The sequence below is a fragment of the Delphinus delphis genome, chromosome 1, assembly GCF_949987515.2.
Source record: "Delphinus delphis chromosome 1, mDelDel1.2, whole genome shotgun sequence".
Classification (NCBI taxonomy): domain Eukaryota; kingdom Metazoa; phylum Chordata; class Mammalia; order Artiodactyla; family Delphinidae; genus Delphinus; species Delphinus delphis.
This window is the reverse complement of record NC_082683.1, coordinates 52,403,731-52,425,632: the sequence shown is the minus strand read 5'-3', so window position 1 is coordinate 52,425,632 and position 21,902 is coordinate 52,403,731. Positions and strand designations below refer to the sequence as shown.

Genomic DNA, 21,902 nt, shown 5'->3' with positions numbered 1-21,902 from the left:
CCTTGGACCATTGCTGCACCCGTGTTCCCTTCAGGGTATCTGCATTCCTGATAAACATTCAGTGCTGGAAGCAGGTCAAATCCTCACCACGGACTCTGTGCTCTCTCTTCTGTCGACCTTGGGCCTATTTTCTTTTCCCCCTCAGATTTTATTCTCCTTCAGGGCAAGCTGTCAGTCTATTTCTATCACGAGAAGCAATCAATTAAGCTAATTTCCAGCTACCCCTCAAGCTAACAGTCACATCTGTCAAGCAGGTGAGCTGCCTAGGAAAGTCTGCCGGGAGAAGCAAAATCCCGGGTTTCCAACATCTGACCCTCGGATGCTTCACGCTGTCGACTGTGGCACTCGGTTACCCTGTTCGCATCAGGATGATAGCTCTATTCCAGAGCAGGAGGCAATATAAACGCAACCATTTATTTTGTGGCCAGCTTCAATTAATATCATTTTAATGACCCGGTTTTCCTGCTGAGAAATAGTTCTTCACATTAGTTGCATCTTTCTAATGCAGATTAAAAGGAAACAGCAGTCGATTTAGCCTTTCTGAAGTGAAGGGAAGAGTCGGTCATCAACTTTCTCCTATTGCTCACAGCACCGAGTCATTTTTATAACAAAGAAACTGGTGAACCACATTGAACACGCATATCCCCTAGCGAGATTCATTTGTGTCTCAGTAACATTCTAAACGTGCAGTAAAGATTCTATTTAAGCAGTCAAGTCTTCAAGTTAGCTTTCTGAGGAAAAAAAAAAATTATGGGGGAAAAAAAAAACCCAGAAGCTTCAGAGAAATCACTAGAGAAATGGTTGAGGTTTCTTCAACTTCACTTAAAATGCTACACTGCATCGCCTGTCCCACCCCAACTCCAGCAGACCTTAATATAATCATATAACCAACCGCAATTGCTTCAGGATTACCTTTCTATCAATCACTACAGTATCTTCTGACCTTTCTTTGTAAAATGTGGAATAAGAAGTCATCTGTCTGATCACTGATTAAATAAATGGATGGGTAATATAAGGTCAAGAACACCTGAACATAATTTAAATGGTTTTCAAGAGATCTTAAAACAATACATTTCTTTAATTATAGTTCCCATAAATGCATCCAAATTATTTCAAGGACTGAAGCTTCAGAAGTTTTCAGAATAAAAAATCAACTGAAATAGAAAGCAGTATTCACCAGTCTCCAATTATGGGGCTAGAATAAGAATTCTACTTATTTTACTTAATTATAAAGAGAAGGGTCCAGAAAAGGATAATTAATTATAGGAAATGAGAAAAATAATTTATAGAAAACAGAAAAATGAAATTTTAGCTTTTATGTCTTAATCTTTCCCATCCTACTTTGCAGTGTCAAAAAAAAAAAGAAGAGAGCAAATACATTCATATATTTAGTAGTAAAATGAACATGGAGGGACCACTAGAAGCCACTAATGAACGCTGTTTGCTTATGAGGTGAGTATTCTTAACATTCTTTAAATCCTTGGTAATAACTGCTGTTGACTGTAGTGACATCTATAGGCCAGGTAGAGATCAACTACAGAGCCCACAAGGAAACAAACAAAAAAAATTTTTTTAAACAGAAAGAATGACTAGTTGCTCAACAAATCTTCAATAATCATGAGTATACTTCATGTTAAAAATTAGCATGGGGACTTCCCTGGTGGCATAGCGGTTAAGAATCTGCCTACCAATGCAGGGGACGTGGGTTTGAGCCTTGGTCCAGGAAGATGCCACATGCCGCAGAGCAACTAAGCCCATGCGCCACAACTACTGAGCCCACGCTCTAGAACCCACGAGCCACAACTACTGAAGCCCACGTGCCTAAAGCCTGTGCTCTGCAACAAGAGAAGCCACCGCAATGAGAAGCCCACACACCACAGCAAAGAGTAGCCGCTGCTCGCCGCAGCTAGAGAAAGCCCGCGCACAGCAATGAAGACCCAGCACAGCCAAAATAATAATAAAAAATAAATAAATAATTTTAAAAATTAGCATGGTGCACATAGGAAGGCACTGAAGGGAGAGCCTAAGTGTGGCCCGGAAATAAGACCTAGATTCCAGTACTGGCCTCAACAATAACTAATTCTGTGACCCGGGGCAAATTAATTGCTCTGGGTCTTAGGATTCTGGACTGTAAAATTAGTTAGACCAGTTGAACTTGATGGTTCTTAAACGCCATCACCATCAAGGAACCCATTGATTAAGACACCTCTGCTCCCTTCTTTATAGTAATTTGCTATTTGTTTGCCCTCTTCCTTTAACAGAGACCTTTTTATAATTAATAAGTTTTAAATATCCTTTACAGATGTGGTTCTTTAGTGTAAGATGATGCTTAACTTTGAAATAATTTTAACAGCTTTATTTAGTATAATTTACACAACATAAAATTCACTCAAGCACACAATTCAATGTTTTTAGTAAACTTATAGAGCTGTGCAACCATCGCCAAAATCCAGTTTCAGAACATTCTACTAAAAAATTCCTTCAAGCCCAAACACAACTCAAACTCTAGGCAACCACTGGCCTGCTTTCTGTCCTAAAAATTTGTTTATTTTATAGAAATGTAATCATATAGTATGTAGTCTTCTGCATCAGGCTTCCTTTACTTAGGATAATGAGCATGTATCAGTATTTTGCTCCTTTTTATTACTGAAGAGTATATTCCACGGTATGGATATACAACATTTTGTTTATCCATTCACCAGTTGACGGGCATTTGGCTATTTGCAGTTCTTGGCTTCTATGAATGATGTTGCTGTGAACATTCATGTAGGAGTCTTTGCGTGGACATAGGTTTTCATTTCTCTTAGGTGTATACCTGGAAGCAGAATTGCTGGGTTCTATGGTAAACTTATGTTCAACTTTTTAAGAAAGTGTCAAACCATTTTCCAAAGTGGCTGTATCAATTTACATTTCCACCAGCAGTGTATGAGGGTTATAGCTGTATTTCTGTTTTTTTAACTAAAATCCTTCTGGTGGATGTGTAGTGGCTTAACTTGCATTTCCCTAATAAATTAATGATGCTGAGCACCTTTTCGAATGCTTATTAGCCATTTATATGTCTTCCTTGGTGAAATGTCATTTCACATTTTGCCCATTTAAAAAAATTGGGTTGCTTGTTTTCTTATTATTGAGCTGTAAGACAAAATACTTTTTTTCTTCCAAATAAACATATTTTGTTATACAAAATTCAAGTGGATCAAATAAATAGTAGAAGCTTCTTCTCAAAACTCCCCTCTCGAAGCAGTTTGACCTGCATGCTTCTGGACTTTTTTTGATGAAAAAATACTAGGGATACTATAAAATTCAGCTTTGGCCTTAGAATTTGACTGAAATCTGCGATTTGGCTTTGCTTCCAGAAGGCCAAAGATCTGAGAGACACTTGGGTATCATTCAGGCACCTCTGAACCAGTGATAGATCAATAATCCTGGGGAAACATGGATTAACAATAAAAAACTGTGTATTAATGGCAGTGATTCAAACAAGGCTATTCACTAGAATAGAAATGCTAGGTTAGCATTCTTGATGTAAGTTGGAATGAAAAATTTCTTTATATGCTTGACATGTTGAAATTTTATCAGCTTACCAAAGTATAAATGTTTGTTTACTATTACAAGAGTAAAATACCACAAATAAAGATAAGGATAAAAGCTGATTTTTGTATTAAAATTATTGATTTTTTAAAAGGTTAAGTAGAAAAATATATTGACAGTTATATGAATATTGAGAATTACCTCTACAAAGATTATAACCTTTGTGAATCCACAAATGTTGATTTTGTTGATTTTTAAAATATTTAAATACTACAAAGCATGAGATTAAATTATGTCATAAACTTTGTAGGATTGTTCAGCAAACTAGCACTCATATTAAACAAAGTAACCTTTAAAACTGTATTTTTAGGGACTTCCCTGGTGGCGCACTGGTTAAGAATCTGCCTGCCGATGCAGAGGACACGGATTCGATCCCTGGTCCAGGAAGATCCCACATGCCGCGGAGCAACTAAGCCTGTGCGCCACAACTACTGAGCCTGCGCTCTAGAGCTCGAGAGCCACAACTACTGAGCCCATGTGTGACAACTACTGAAGCCCACGTGCCTAGAGCCCATGCTCCGCAACAAGAAAAGCCTCCGCAATGAGAAGCTCGCGCACCTCAAGGAAGAGTAGCCCCTGATCGCCGCAACTAGAGAAAGTCCGCACGCAGCAACGAAAGACCCAATGCAGCCAAAAATAAATAAATAAATTTATTTTAAAAATAAATAAATAAAAGTTGTATTTTTAGTTTTTAAATTCTATCTGACCATGAATTTTAAAAAAAATTTATTGAAGTATAGTTGATTTACAATATTCTATTAGTTTCAGGTGTACTACATAGTGATTCAATATTCTTATAGATTATACTCTACTTAAAGTTAATAAAAATACTGGCTATATTCCCTGTGCTGTACAGTATATCCTTGTAACAGCTTATTTATTTTATATCTATTAGTTTGTACCTCTTAATCCCCTACCCTTATCTTTCCTCTCCCCACTTGGAACCACTAGTTTGTTCTCTGTATCTGTGAGTCTGTTTCTGTTTTGTTATATTCATTCATTTTGGACCATGAATTTTTCTCAAAAATTTCTCCTGTGTATTCTTCCCACACTGTGAGGAATGAAATGAAAGTAAAATGCCAACCTTACCACATTGAAATTCCATGGGAAGGAAAAATTACAAAATCAGAAATAAATCCTTCTATGATAATTCCACCTTTGGTCCAGGGAAAATAAAGAATAAGATGACAAAAAGTATCAAAGAAAAATGAAGTACTCCAAAATATCTTTCTCTTCTAATGACCTCCATTGAAAGTGAAAGTATAACATGTCACAATGGTCAACAGTGATCAAGGCACCGTCAGTAGTAGACAGTGTTAATAAAGTAATGTTCCGACATAATAATGTTAAACTTCAAAAGACTGATTTCTAAAATTAAAAAAAATTATAAAAACTTCTGGATAAAATTTTTAATATATACTTATGCCAGAATTTCATTCTGTAATGGCAATATTTGGCAAACACTGAAGAATGTTGTATTGATAATAATAAAAGGTAGCAGCTAACATTCTGGAGTACCTCCTATGTATGTGTCACTTCCCATATAAGCATGTTATATACATCATTTCTTCCAGTCTCTCACAAGCACCCAGTGAAAGGAGTACTATTATCATCCCCATCTTACGAATGAGGAAACTAAGGGAAAGATATGCAACTTGTTCCAGGTCAAATGGCTAGAAATGCTTAGAGATTTTATAGTATGTATTAATTTCATATAACATGTACTGATCTAATTGCTACTAGTGAAAATTGCAGCAGCAAACTTCTTTGTAGGTATATGTAACACAGACACACATTCACATGGGCAACAAATTCCTTAAGATATATCACTGGAAGTTAGATTATTCAAAGAATATGCACATTTAAACTTTTTATATGTGCCGCCAAATGAGTCTCTAGAAAGAGATAACATGAATTCAAATTCCTATCAACAGCATAAAAGAACTCCTTTTTTCTACAACCTCTCCAACAATGAGCAACAGTAATTTTTAAAATCTTAAGTAATTTGATGGGATAAAAAATCTGATTTTTTATTAATTTTCATATCCCTCATTGTTAGTGAGGCTGAACACTTTTTGTACTTGTTGCTCAAATCTATTACACAATGGTTGATATTTGCTTGTTTTTCTGTTGTTTTTCTATTGTTGTTCTATTGTTTCTATTATTTTCTATTTCTATTGTTGTTCTATTGTCCTCTGAATATATATGTATACAAAAATATGGGTGTATATATTTTAATTTTTATATAAGCCAGCTTACTATTTTCTTTTACAGTGTTATTATAATAATATGGAAACCCTTTCCCTGTACCAAGAGTATATTTTTTAAAATCTTAGACTTTCTATAAGACACCTGGGTCTATTTCAGGATTATTTCAAATGCAAATACTAAACTGATTTAATTACTGTAGTTTTAAAGAATATTTCTAATCTGAAGTGCTACTGGTACTCTGAGCAGGAGAATTCTTTACTGTACAAGATTATCCCATACAATGCAGTGCCCTTGGCACCTCAACTAATAAATAACAGTAGAATATCCCATCCATTTAGACCAGGGGACACTTGGCAATGTGTGAAGGCATTTTTGGTTGTCACAACTGGGGTGGGAGGAAGAGGCTACTAGCGTCTAGTGAGTAGAGATCAAGGATGCTGTTAAACATCCTACAAGGCAAGGGTCAGTCCCCCACAGCAAAGAATTAAAGGTTAAAATGTCAGTAATCAAGGTTGAGAAAAACTGTTTCAGACAGGTCAAAACTCTCCCACTCATTTCTAAAAGCTCCAGATTGAGTTCGAAAAACACCAGTTTAGAATATATTCAGATACTAGGGAAGTATGTGTCCCCCTCCTCTCAATATTTTTCTTTTCCAAAATTGACTAGCATTTCATTTCCAAATCAGTGTTCAATGAAATTCTCATATTTAAAAAAAATGCCTATACACTCTTAGGATTTAGATTCGAATTACCTTAAATGGGCTTCAGGACTTGCACTAAATAGGCAAAATGATGCCTATTTAAAATTGTGTGTGCGGGGCGGGGGGGGGGGGGGCGGGGAGGGGTTGTGGGTGACAATGTTTCTGTGTATCTGCATACATATTTCTTGAGGGTAGGTTTATAGCTTTTATCACATTGCCAAACAGTAAATGACTCAAAAGTTATGGGTCATTGCCATGATTTGCATTTCTAATTGTATTATTACTGGGTTTTTAAAAAGTTTCTCTGTTATTTCTATTAGGAAATTTCTATCACATTTCCTAAGTAGATAATACTGATTAGAAGATTTTTTTCATATGCACAATTAATATATAGCCTGACTTACTCTTGCTAAAAGATTATTTTAGGTTTTGAATTTTTGAGATTGACAACTGTATTATCTGTGAATAATATTGTTTTTCTCTTTCTGGTTTTGTTTTTTTGTTTGTTTATTGAGCTGGGAAGAAGAGGTGATCTTACTGCACTGCTAGATTCTTGAGGACAGTGGGACTAGCAGGCAGCTTTGTCTTCTTCCAAATTTAAATGCAGTTTTGGGGGCATTTTTTGTAAGAGGAAGAGAGGTTTGGGACAGGTTCCCCAGACCACTCCATGGGAACACAGGAAGATTATTTATGAAGTCTTTTTAAAAAATTAAAATATGAGTTTGTGTATTTTATACATGAATGTAAGGAATTTTTGAATAAATATGGTAAACAAGAGTGACGTCCAATGAGCAGGGTTTGGGGGGTGGCTGATAGTGGTGATGGTTCAACAACTCTAAATATACGACAAGCTACTGAATTGGACACTTTAAGTAGATGTATGGTAATGTGGATTATATCTCAATAAAGTTGCTGTTTTTTAAAAAGCTCTAAACTTACACATAGTGTGACTCTGAGCGATTTGCTAATAAATCACATTTCAGAAGGTCTTAGCTAGTATCCTATCCTTAAAAACAACTGGAATAAAAACAAAAAGAATTAAAGTAAAACACAAAGATGCAAGGTATCTGTAATCTAATTTTTATCTGCATGGTGTGGTTCATGGGCTAATTTTATTATGCTTCATAACCCAAATATATTTCTTATACCAAATATTATATTATGACATATAATTGGGGGGAGGGAGGAATCTGAGCAAAATGCCATAAAGATGTATCACTGTCATAATTAAACCAGATCCTTATTGAGGAAAAAAAAAAGGTGGAAAAACAAAATACCTCAGGAGAGTATGCTATTCTGGAATTAAAGGATAAAAAAAAGGGCTTTAAGAGACCGTCTGCATGAGGTTCCATTCACATCTCTGTTACAGCACTAAAAAGCCAGGTGTCAAATAAGTCAATTATATTCTGAACTCCGAGGATTTTTTTAATAGACATTAAGAGACATGTCTGGGCTTCCCTGGTGGCGCAGTGGTTGAGAGTCTGCCTGCCGATGCAGGGGACACGGGTTCGTGCCCCGGTCCGGGAAGATCCCACATGCCGTGGAGCGGCTGGGCCCGTGAGCCATGGCCGCTGAGCCTGCGCGTCCGGAACCCGCGCGTCCGGAGCCTGTGCTCCGCAGCGGGAGAGGCCACAACAGTGAGAGGCCCGCATACCGCAAAAAAAAAAAGAGACATATCTACTGTATGATTCTCATTGCTTCACTCTCTTATGTTACAGAAAGTCATTCCAAACCTTCTGCTCCCTGCAGTTTAAAACCATAATTGAAAGAGTGAACGCCAACAGGTTAGAATCACCCAAGTGACATAAAAGCATTTAACTTCTGGGATCGAAGGTGAACAAAGCAAGACTTTCTGGAGACTGTGGCAAATCCCCCTGGGGATCGAAACTTTTTGATAAAGTAATGGGTGGCATATTGAGAAAGAGATGTCAAGCTGCTCCGGACAGAATGCTCTGAAACTGTGATGGTACAGTTCAGGAGAAACGGTACCTCCGAGGCACCAGGAGCACACCGGGTTTTCAGTGCACCCCCATGTAACTATGTGAGTCACCTACCTTCTTTCATTAACTTGCCCCAAATACTGAATTTCTATAATGTGCCAGGCCAAAACAGAGGGTAACTAGCCTCATGGAACTTAGAGATTTGGTGGGGGAGACGGATTAATCTAATAAATATATAAATAATTACATTTTGTTAATACGATGAAAGAAAAATACAGGAATAAGTATTAGTAGAAGGAGTCGGGCAAGGTTTTCCAAATAATGCGACATGAAGCTGAAATCAGCAGAAGAGATATTTCCTTTCAAAGGCTCTTCTGAGAATGCACTTAAAGATCTGGGGAGAACTTATGGAGAATTTAGTAACTACTACCATATAGTTACTAAAATTGTGGTAATAAAAATACAAAGGAAACTACGAATGTGAGAAGAGATTGGGAAAGAAGATTCATCTACATTTGTTGATCCATTGTAGAAAGAACGATAATAAAGATACGGCATCTTTCCAACAGCCAACTGAAAATTTGGGTCAGGATATCAGAGTGAGTTTAAGGCCAGAAACAAAGATTAGAAAGTCACCATGTGATAGTGAACTGAGTGATCATTTCATGCACTCAATGATCTTAAACCTCTGACAGGGCAATCAAGCTTTAAATTTAGGTATTAAAGACTATAACATAAAGTAAAAAGTTCTGCACCACTGATACCTCCCTTTGACAAATCCTGCAGGTCTGACAATAGTAGTTTGGTCAACAGCTAAGCATTTATGTGGATATTGTTTCTTAATTTTTAACTGTTTCATAATTCTTAATTAAAGTTCAAGAAATTTTCATTATTAAGATGGTTGTAAGACTTCTCATGGAAATTAGACATTAGAATGTCATATGTTCAACTATGCAAGATGAGTGATCTATAATATAAATGCCTGTTATGTAACACCCTGTCTATACGGGTATACGTGGGAGACGTCGCGTGTTCAGTTCCAGATCACCGCAATAAAGTGAGTCACACCAATCTTTTGGTTTTCCAATGCATATAAAAGTTATGTTTACACTACACCGCAATCTACGAAGTAAGCAATAGCATTATGTCTAAAAAGCAATGTACATACTTTAATTAAAAAACACTTTATTGCTAAAAAATGCTAACTATCATCTGACAATGCAGGGCTGCCACAAACCAATTAGTAAGAGACACAATCATTTGTGAAGGGCAGTCAAGCGAATCACAATAAAAGGAGGCATGTCTGCATTGGCTGTAACACTGAATTCTCACAACAACCTGAACAATAACTCCCTTGGTTATTTTACCAAGTATCCTCTTTCTGTTCTTCCTCAGCAACCCCATGTTGCTAAGTTCAACGGTTACTATTCTGTCTCCAACCTCTCGGAATCATTCCACAGTTGACCACTGAGGTTCAGTGACAGAACCTTTCTTGAAACACATTCTCTTAAACTACTTAATTCTACAATCTCCTCAGAGTGTTCTTATGCTAGGATGCTCTTATGCTAGGCATGTGCTGGGTTCCCTTCTTGCTGCTGTCTACACACACTTCTCTACCTCACCTGCTCCCGTGAGTTTAACACCATCCAGATCAGCAGTTTTCAGAAGGTCGGACCTGAATCAGAAGTATCAGCGTCACCTAGAAATGCAAATTACTGGGTGCTCCCAGATGTAAGAACTTAGAAACTGGAGGTAGGGGTCAGCAATTAGTGTTTGAACAAGCTCAACAGGTGCTTCTGAGGTACACTGAAGTTTGAAAACCACAGATTTGTGGTTTTCATACAGCAGGTTGTGACTCATTAGTCGATCAAGAAAAAAAAACGAGTTGCAAACAGCATTTTAAAAAGTGAAATAGGGCTTCCCTGGTGGCGCAGTGGTTGAGAGTCCGCTTGCCGATGCAGGGGACACGGGTTCGTGCCCCGGTCCGGGAAGATCCCACATGCCGCGGAGCGGCTGGGCCCGTGAGCCATGGCCGCTGAGCCTGCGCATCCGGAGCCTGTGCTCCGCAACGGGAGAGGCCACAACAGTGAGAGGCCCGTGTACCGCAAAAAAAAAAAAAAAAAAAAAAAGTGAAATAAAATAGTACAGAGGGAATTCCCTGGTGGTCCAGTGGTTAGGACTCAGCGCTTTCAATGCCGTGGGCCCAGGTTCTAATCCCTGGTCAGGGAACTAAGATCCGACAAGCCATGTGGTGCGGCCAAAAAAAAAAATAGTATAGAAAAAGAATAATTTCTTCATATGTTATAAAGGTAAGTTATATTTCATGAAACTTTTGTTTCAGTTATATATGCATGTTAGTGTGTGTGTCCGTGTGTACGTGCACATCTATATTCGGTTGTTAAATAAAATATATGTTACTGTGGATCACAGTCTGAAAAAAAATCTGATCGATATGATGACTAAAAGGTCAGCTCTGTGGTTCCTTCTTGTCATTTGGGTCCTACCTTGCTTGGCCTTCCTTACCCATTCCACTTAATGTTGCCTCCTCCAAGGGATTTATTCTCACACTACCTTGCTTTATTTAGTTATTTACAGTACTTATCAATATTTAAACTATCGTATTGTTTATAAGCTTTCTCCCCCTCTAGAATATAAGTTAATGAGAGATCTTGTTCCCGACACCTAAAACAGTGTCTGCCCACCTAAAATACCCACTCAATAAATATTTCTTGACCAGATGAACTTTGTAAATGAGTAACTTGCCAAAGCTCACCTCAGTTAGATTAAACTACACTTTAGAATCATGAGTATCTCATGTCGGTGATCTCTCTAACATAATCATCACTTCCCGGTAGGCCTACAGCTTGGATTCCAGCCTTCCACTTCCTAGTCCTGGACCATGGGAAAGTTACGTAATCATACTTTCACCACTGTAAAAAGAAATGCTTAGTTTTGGGACAATAAGAATCTGATAAAACAGTGAACCAATTTGCTTTTAGTTTTGGAAAGATGAGCGGAGTATTCATTTAATAAGAGTTTAGGAGCAAAGAAAAATTCACCAGATCCATATCAGGAGAAATACAGGAAAGCTAGAGGCTTTAGGTTCACCTACATTTTAAATGTGAACCATCTCATAGCTCCATACGGTTCAAACCCTTCCGGAGAAGGTTAACAGAAAATTCAATGGGAAGGGAAAAAATAGGGAGCAAAATGAATGGAAAGTCATATTCACAGCCCAGATTTGCTGGAGAATTTGTGAAATGTCATAGTTAGGAGATGAATTTTATACTAGAAGTCTATACAGTAAGTCCCCTACATATGAACCTTCAAGCTGCCAGCTTTCAAAGATGTGAACGTGCATTTGCATGTCCAATCACGTAAGTTAGTTCACGTGTGTTGTGTACACTGTCACATCCTCCACAAGTGGTTGTGCTTTTGTGTACTTTACTGAAAGGTACTGTACAGACTACAGTAGTACAGTATCTGTATTTTAAACTAGATCTGTAAGAGGACGACTTCTTTGAATTCCTTGCTGTGAAACACAAGGAGTTTACTAATGAAGACCTGATGGAATTGGAGGCCCAGAGAAAGGATGAAGAGAGACAAGAGGAAGAAGTAACTGAAGAACCGAAGAGATTCACGATGCAGGAAATGGCAAGGGGATTTTCTTTATTTGAGGAGGCACTGTTAGTTTTGAGGCACAGGACCCGAACGTAGAATGGTACACGAAGGTTGCAACAGTCGTTCAGAATGCAATCCAGTGCTACTGTGTCATCTATGACGAGGAAAAAAGAGCTACTACCCAGACATCACTGGATCTTTTTTCAAGAGGTTAGATAGAATTGAATCCAGCAAGGCTGGATCTTTTTTCAAGAGGCTAGATAGAATTGAATCCAGCAAGGAACCAGAACCTGTGCCGTCAATGTAAGGGCTGAGTGAAATTGCAGCTTGCCCTCTGTCTCCTATCGCTGACGATCCTTCAGCTCTACCATCTCCCACCTCTTCTCCCTCCTCCAGTCAGTAACTCTTCTTGCCTGTTCACTCGATGCCAGCCCCTGTATGCCGGCTGTTGTACTGTACTACTGTACTTTTCAAGGTACTGTACTGTAAGATTAAAAATGTTTATTTTTTGTGTTTGTTTTTTATGTATTATTTGTGTGAAAAGTATTATAAACCTATTACAGTACAGTACTTTATAAGCTGATTGTTTTAGTTGGGTACCTAGGCTAACTTTGCTGTACTTAACGAACAAATTGGACTTAACGAATGTGCTCTGAGAATGGAACTCATTTGTATGTAGGGGACTTACTGTATCAGCTTTCAGTGTAAATCAATGTCCTTCCTGAACCCCTCTAACGCTGTGAATGTGTGCTGTGAACACACATGAACACATGGTCTTGGAACTCCGGGGAACTGCTCTGCTTATCTAATGGTATCAAAGTGATATTCACTAGATAACCCCAAGTCACTTTGTTCCTATTTCTGGGATAGTAATGTTTTAAGTAATGAGAAGAGTAGATGACAGACAGTACCAACTCTGGAGTCAGAGTGCCTGGATTTAAACTCCATGTCCATTATTTATTAGCTGTGTAATTTTTGACATATTCCTTAATTTCTCTGAGCCTGTTTCTTTATTTGTACATTTAGAGACCTCACAAAGTTATTACGTTGATAGAGTTATTAACACATATGAAGACCTGGCACATGGTAAACCAGAGTGTTTACTAGGTATCACAATCCTTATACTAAGTTCTTTAAATGCTTTCTCCTCTAATGCTCATAGCGATCCTGTGAGGCAGATTATTATAAGACATCCCCTCTCCTCCATACTGATAGGAAAGTGTGAGCCATGAAGAGGTTAAGAAACTTATTCATGTATTCACAACTAAGTGGTAGAGCTAGGATTAGAATGTAATCTTAGTCACATGCTTAAACCAGGTTTCCTAACAACCATGCAAATATAGGCATTCTAGTATCCCAGAAATTATGAATAATCAACAAGCTATTTCCACTCTGCTGCAGCTGCCCTAATAACTATATCAAAACAAGGGATTACATTACACAAACACACACATGTATCAATCGTATCCATCACGTGTTGCTCTTCCAAAGAGGTTGAGAACCAAGGCACTGCAAGTACCTTTATGAAATTTTGTTTCCATGCCTTTGTATCCTCCCTTCCAGGCTGGTGACCCCACAGAGAAAACAAGGAGCTATGTTTCATTTATCTCACAAAAGACTCACTTGGCACTGTTAGTGAAAAGCAGTTGGTTTTCAACAGAGATTGTTGAACAAATAAAAATGCATGAGAAAGCATTCTGTAAAATCACAAAGTACAAACCAAGTTTTTATAAAGTCAACTTAATTGTTATATAGTTATATTTATTTTTATATTTCATTTATCTATTACTATATTTAGAAAAATATAAAGTTATAGTCAACTTTATAATACTTGTTGAAGATTCACAATACGCCAGGCTAAAGTCCTTATCGCCTTATTTTAATCTTCATCACAACCCCTTTGAAGTAGGTACCATTATTTTCATAGAAGAGGGCATGCTTAAGGTCACACATTAGGAAGTAGTGGAGCCAGAATTTTAACTCTTTCAATTTCTGTATCAGACTCCTTTTCTATATTATAGAAAGAAAAATATTATTTTAAAATATGTAAATTTCAAAAACCATGAAATTCACCCATTCAAATGTATAATCCTGTAGGTTTCAGTATAGCCACAAATTGTGCAACCATCATCACAATCTAATTTTAGAACATTTTCATCACCCCCAAAATAAATTCCATACACAACAGCAATCAGATCTAAACTACATATACTTTACATACATAAAAGATATATAAATTATTTTAAATAAAGCCTCCATTAAATATATGTGTGAATGTATATTTGATACAACTAATGTAAAAGGACGTCATGAAATGACATCTAAAGGAAAAATTATGACTTCGTTGGCCCTCTGTAATTTTGCATTGGCAATATCACCATCCACTTGAGTAGGGCACGTAATCAAGGGCTAAAATCTACATTCAACTCTTATTATTATGGGTCAAACTCCAATTTCAAGGACTTCTTAGCATTTGTGTAATCATAACCAAATAGAAGACTAGGAGGGAATGTACATAAAAGTTTACCACCCAGCTGCCTTTGATACTCACTCTGTTATATTAGTGTCAAAGACAAAAACTTAGGAAAATAAAGTCACAGAAGTTTTGGAGACGTAAACTTTCTTTTTCAGCAAGATATGTTCATGCATATTTTCTAAGAAGCTATACCACTGTATTTGACAATTTACAACAATCATTAAAGCGTAATATAATAAATTCTGCATCCACCCCAAATAATGAAAAGGAACTCACTGTTGGTAAATGCATATTCTTCTTCAGTTTCATCACTGTCATCAGATGGAGCTTTATAAGGAGGCGGCAGTTTCATTGGAGGTGGAGCAGTTCCTCGCCTCTGAAGATGCAAAATTTGAGAGAAGCGTTTTTCTTTGTATAACCTCTTATACAAAGAGGTTTTATATAACCTCTTTTTCTTTGTATAACCTCTTCCTCAATGACAAACAGGATAAAAAAGATCATCTGTAAATATTTTGACTCTATCCAACTTCCATCACATCACTAGGATTGTAAAATAAATACAATTCATTCTCTTATGTTTATGTTATTATGTAAAAGTGACTCTGTGATGTAAACACACCAATACAGAAAACAGGAATTCAAAGGCACAGCTTTTAAGACTGTTAACCTACCCAGAAGAATGAGTTCCTTTCTCCAGTGAGAAAGTCAATTATATGTACTTTGTTTACACTGTTGAGGCTTAGTTTTCTTTATTTCTGACCAAATAACTCAAATGAAAAACATTTCAAAATTAAGTCTAAATGTAAAAACTACCTAACGTGTTAATCCTACAATTATTTAAACTTTTTATTCAACTGTAGAAGGTACAGATTTCATTCTTTAAAAACTACTTGAAATACCAAGATTTTCTAACCAAAGAGGTATTCATCTACAACTTATAAAGAGTCAACACACATTTTAATGTTTTAAAAAAGAAAGAGAAAGCTTTATGATGAATATTTTTTGTATTTCTGTATAAGTATTCTTTAAATTTACACACCAAATGATACAGCACATCAATATTTGGTTCAAATAGGCTTAATTAAAGTAGACTTTATGATCAGATTACCTTCACAGAATGTTGACATTTTCTTGAACACTGGGAAAAATAAAACATGCCCAACTATGGAGAGATCCAAGCTGCTGGAAAGAATGGGAGCCGATACACACAAGCACTCCACAAAAGCCAAAATAACCAGATTAAGATTTGTTTTGCTACAGGATTTCAATAAAGCAATTATTCTTTATAGGACAAAGCCACTAATGGCAGGATACACTTCAGTAAATGGACAATGACTGGTCCATTACAGAAAGCAGGCATGTAATAAATTCCTCCAAAATAGAAAACAATATTTGGGATCCATAAAGAAAAACACACACTCAAATTTATTTAAGATAATGTCTAACCAAAACAGTACTTTGTACATTTATAGAAAATCCAAAAATCAATAAAATGCAAGAGTGATGAAGGAAGAGAAGATGCCAAATACAAAGTACTTGTTAAGCAACAAAAGAATTCAGAAATGTGATCATGGTGTCTCTTTAATTCTTGTTTGAAAAAACTTAAAAGTGAGTTAAATGAAGAATAATAAAGGCAAATGAATTTTCAGCAAACCTTTTCCTCAGACCAGATCATTCTAAGTGAAAGACAATGCTCAGAACAAGGACAGCCAGCTTTTAAAATAGTATTAAGAGGGCTTCCCTGGTGGCGCAGTGGTTGAGAGTCCATCTGCCGTTGCAGGGGACACGGGTTCGTGCCCCGGTCCGGGAAGATCCCACATGCCGCGGAGCGGCTGGGCCCGTGAGCCATGGCCACAGAGCCTGCACGTCCGGAGCCTGTGCTCTGCAACGGGAGAGGCCACAACAGTGAGAGGCCCGTGTATGGCCAAAAAAAAAAAGAGGACCTTAGAAGGAAATTTATGGTCTGAAATGACTATTTTAGAAAAAAAGAATGGTTAAAAATTAATAAATTTTACAACTATCTAAAGATTATTAGGTGGGGGGAAGGAAATAAACCCAAATAAGACAATATAAAAATGAGAACATAATTAATTAAGCAGAATAAAGATATAACAGAGAAGACTAACAGCTCAAAACTTAATTCTTCAAAATGAGGAATTAAATGAAAAATTACTTTCAAGATTAATAAAAAATAAACTATATTCATAATGAAAAAGAACTACTTTGAAGAGAACACAGATAATACACATTAAGAGAATAAACAACTTTATACCAACAAATGCAAAAATTAGGTGATATCAATATTCCTAGAAAAGAGTCAGTAATCACAACTGACTCTAAAAGGAACATAAAATCTGAATAGCTCAGTAACACAGGCCCTTGATGGCTTCATAAGCTAATCTGACCAAACATGTAAGGCATGGATAATCAGTATCTTACACAAACTCTCAGAGAACTGAAAAGAAGAAGTACTCCTACTATTCATTTTAGTAGTCTTCTATAACCAAAACCAGACAGGATAGTATATAAACGGAAAATTCCAGGCCAAACTTGTTCAAAATCACAGATGTAAAAATTCTAAAAGGAATAATACTAGCAAACGGGCAAAAAAGATCATGACCAAATTAATTTAAGATTGGTTTAACATTACAGAATCTATTAATATAATTCACCACATTAAGGAATTCAAGGAGAAAAAAAAAATCACATACAAATTATTTCAGTGAATGTAGATAATACATTTGATAAAATTCAATGTCAATCCCATTCGTGATAAAAATTCTTAGCAAAATAAGAATGAAAGGGAATACTTCCATAACCAAAGGATAATCTATAAAAACTTACAGCACACATCATATTTAATGGTTAAATATTGAAAGCAATTTCCTAACTACCAGGAGGTAAAACAATAAGAATGTTAGCTCTTATTACCTCCATTAAACACCACAGAGGTGTTAGCAGATATAATAAAGCAAGGGATAAAATACTGGAAAGGGAAGAAGAAAACTGCCTTTATCCAAAGTGGTTATTATTATCCATATAGAAAATTCAGAAATGAAAATCTACATAGTACTAGAGTTTGGGATTCATATTCTTATTAAAAATTATATATATATATATATATATATATATGTATATGTGAAGTACATACACCAAGACACTAAAAGCTTCTACATAAAATATTTAATAAGTTTATCTTTAGGTGGTGGGTTTATGAGAGATTTTAACTTTTTTATTTTAGCATTTTGGTTTTCCCAGTGTCCTGAACCAGATTATTTTGTAAAAGAATAAGAGAATAATGTTACAAGATGTCAAAAGATATATAAAATTCAATTTCATATCTACATACTAGCAACAGAAAATGCAATTTAAAAATATTTAAAAGCAACACAAAATATAAGGATTTCTAGGAATAAACCAAAGATTTACAATGCCTTTCTGAAGAAAATGATAACAATTAATTGTAAGAAATAAAAAAGGAAGTTAATAAATAGAAAGACATACCAGGTTAATGGTTAAGAAGGCTCAATATCATAAAGATGTAAATTCTTTACAATTTATAGATCTGACACAACTCCAGTCAAAATTGTCAAAGAGATTTTTTGGTAGAATTTGACAAGCTAATTATAAAATTAAGTGGAAAAGAAAAAGGACACAAATAGGTAATACACTTCTAAAGAAAAAGAAATATGTAAAGGAGATTGCTCTACTAGAAAACAAGATTTATTATTAGACTTTAATAATTTAGGCAGGGCAGCATTTGTGCTGTGATAAACAAATGGAACAAAGAGAAAGCTCAGAAACAATCTTCCCCTGATAACCTGAGATATGATAGAGGTTGTGGTGCAAAGGAGGGCCTATTTAAAAGAGTGGGATAATTATTTAGCTTTATGGGGAAAAATGAAAATCCATCCTACCTGACACCATACCCTAAGATAAACTTTATATCAACTAATTCTACTAGAATAGAGGTGGGGAAACAGGAGTGGAGGATTAACTGTGATTGACAGTAAGAAACGTTTTCTCAGGAGAGATGACCTTTGACCTGCTCCTTCGAGAATGAAAAGGAAGAGCAATGTGGAAAATGGACTTCCAGGCTGAGGGAGCAGCAAGATCAAAGTCTGAGAAACTTTCTGGGAATAGACAGACAACCAGCCCAGCTGAACAGGAAAGACAGAGAAAGATGATGATGGCTTACTGGTGCGTCATGACACTTTTACACCTATACTCCACTAGGCCTTCATCCAGGCCAGAATCAGTCATGTTCACAGAAGGGAAATACTATAACTACAGTACTTCTATCCTGATACTCATCAAAAAAACACTTACTAATTGCAGCTCAGATATGCAAAAAGAAACCAGAAACATTTTTTAAAAGCTTGTGAGGTTAGGTTACCTTTTCTTTTTTTTCTTGGGTGTCTTGGTCCTCGTTATTAGTGATCTTTTTGGCCTTGTTATGTGCACTAGGAATGACCTACCACCACAAAAACAAGGAAGGGGGAAAAGGAAAACATTTAAATGTCACAATCATTACGTGGCTTTAATTTTTTTAAAAAACAATTAAAATCCTACTTAACTCTCTAACTTCACCTAAAAGTAAAGACACGAGAAGTACAATTCAAGGCAAGCAATACTACTTGGGAAATCTAACAAGCTATAAAACCCAAAATGTGCGTGCGTGCGTGCGTGCGTGCGTGTGTGTGTGTGTGTGTGTAGCATCCAGGGGCAATAAATTCCCAGGCTTGTGTAGATCCAGAAAGTGAAGATGAAGACTAAGAAGGTCACAATACTTACTGTCATCCAAACATCTCATTTTGCGAAATACACTTTTAAGGGTAAGCAAAGTTAATTCCTAGAACGCTGAATCCAACATTTATTTCATAGATCTACCTTATTCATCACTGTACCCCAGTTCAAGTATGATATCTAGCACACTGTGCACATTCAATAAATATTTCACTATCACTGCTAGCATATAAATAAATTACAAAGCTATTTACACTCCTGGATAAAAGGTCAATGAGAGCTGGAATTTAGTGTTATTTATCACTATAACCCTGTTGCTCAGAAAAAGCCTAATACATAGTAGTGTTGAATAAATGTTTATAAATGAGTCAAACAGTTCAATTTCATAGAAATAATTTTAATTCTTAATGGTGCCAACATCATAGATTACTTTTTGACTCATTTCTTTTTGTAAAACTATCTATAAAACATCTTAGGAAAATACAAAACTGTTAGTGATTTTTTTAAAAGGATCCTTAAATAGTTAACACAAATAATGTTGGCATGAAATCTGATGACAGACATGCAAATTAAAAGGAAAAATAAATATTCTTTCTCAGAAAATTAAAGGAACTTCCTGCCTAGGGATAATTTAGAAAACAAAACCAAAAAAAAAACACTTCTCTCTAAAGGCAATTTAAGGGACTTCCCTGGCAGTCCAGTGGTTAAGACTTCACCTTCCAATGCAGGGGGTGCGGGTTCAATCCCTGGTCAGGGAGCTAAGATCCAACATGCTTCATGGCCAAAAAATCAAAACAAAAAACAGAAGCAATATTGTAACAAATTCAATAAAGACTTTAAATATGGTCCACATCAAAAAAAATCTTTAAAAAAATAAAAAATAAAGGCAATTTAAGATTAATTCTTCTTTACTTTTAACTTAGAGTCTAAGGAAATTAATTTTGGAATAAATAAAGTCTCAGGAATGTTTCACTTAAGTAAAAACCAACAGTAGTGATAAAGCAACATGTTTTTGGTGCTTCCTATGTAAATAGACACTGTACTTAATATTTATTTCTCTATTTATTTATTTTTAATATTTATTTGGCTGCGCCAGGTCTTAGTTGCGGCACACAGGATGTTCTATGCAGCATGCGGGATCAGTTGTGGCATGCGGACTCCTTTAGTTGCAGCAAGACAGATCTCGTTTCCCGACCAGGGATCGAACCTGGGCCCCCTGCACTGGGAGTGTGGAGTCTTAGCCACTGGACCATCAGGGAAGTTCTCTGCTTAATATATACAACAACCTAAGTCAGAGTTCAAAAACTAGTGGGTCTACAGGTATATGTTTCTTGTCCTAAAGAATTTTAAAACAGGAGCTTCCCTTGTGGCGCAGTGGTTAAGAATCCGCCTGCCAATGCAGGGTACATGGGTTCGAGCCCTGGTCCGGGAAGATCCCACGTGCTGTGGAGCAACTAAGCCCGTGCACCACAACTACTGAGCCTGCGCTCTAGAGGCCACGAGCCACAACTACTGAGCCCGCGTGCCACAACTACTGAAGCCCACGCGCCTAGAGCCTGTGCTCTGCAACAAGAGAAGCCACTGCGATGAGAAGCCCATGCACCGCAACAAAGAGGAGCCCCCGCTCACAGCAACTAGAGCAAGCCCACACGCAGCAACGAAGACCCAACGCAGCCATAGATAAATAAATAAATAGAATTTTTAAAACAAATACTTTGTCTCTCTAGAAAGTTATAATATCTGCCTACACTGGACCTACTTTCTCCTCTGAAAAAAACAGCTGAAACTGAATGGCAGAAGCTTCGTGATGGGACAAAATGTTAGCTGCCATTCACAAAGTTTGCAATGTTTGCTTTTCAAAGAGCAGAGAAATATCTTTCTGTATGCATACCATTAGCAAAATTTGGAAGACAAAAGGCCCACCAAAAAGACTATATCTTTAAGAAAAGTAGGACAGCACATGTTTCTTATGAAAGTAAAAAATATATTTCTATACGACTAATACACAAAATGTACACGTGTCCAAAAAATTTAGGTGCCATTATGAAACAATGACATTAGGGAAATACAAATGGAATACAGGAAAAAATAAAACGACACATGATAATAAATTTAATGAACTGAAGGCATGATGCCAATTTCAAAAGGGTCTATTTTTTAATATATAAAAAAAAAACCCTAATGCTACTGTGAAATGCAATTTTAACTGGAAAAAGTTACCTTGGCATAAAAACTTTCTATAGAGGTGTACAGTATAAATCATGAATTTTGCTCTCAAATAAGCATTTACCAAGTAAATCTAAGCAGATACACACATTTCTTTCTAGCAGGCTGAAAAAATAGTTGAGAAATTCAGGAGGAAAAGCTTAAAAAAGTAATGTGTTGTTGATCCTCCTAAACCACCTGCTAAAAGCACAAATATAAAAAAATAAAATACAACTCAAAAAAGAGGTACAAATATAAACACCACTGCTCAATTCATGGTGCTGATGAGAATTTCCATGTAACCAAGGCATGTTTAGACACAGAGCCTTGATGGAAATGACTTATTTGGGGGTTTTGAAGAAAGTCTCAAAGTTTAATGTAAATTGATCAAGAATAATTAAGAATTTGGCTA

At 36.3% G+C, this 21,902-nt stretch overlaps 1 protein-coding gene across 7 annotated transcripts in view; it reads right to left on the bottom strand.

The window, feature by feature from the left end:
- The window catches only part of PATJ (PATJ crumbs cell polarity complex component), a 356,331-nt gene that overhangs the window by 181,111 nt on the left and 153,318 nt on the right, over positions 1 to 21,902 (bottom strand). For all 7 annotated transcript variants that reach the window (XM_060022954.1, XM_060022983.1, XM_060023011.1 and 4 more), the window contains 2 exons: positions 18,936 to 19,013; positions 14,816 to 14,915 (listed from right to left, as the gene is read on the bottom strand). In XM_060022954.1, the coding sequence (XP_059878937.1) occupies positions 14,816 to 14,915; positions 18,936 to 19,013 (178 nt within the window). The remainder of the gene's footprint in view (positions 1 to 14,815; positions 14,916 to 18,935; positions 19,014 to 21,902) is intronic.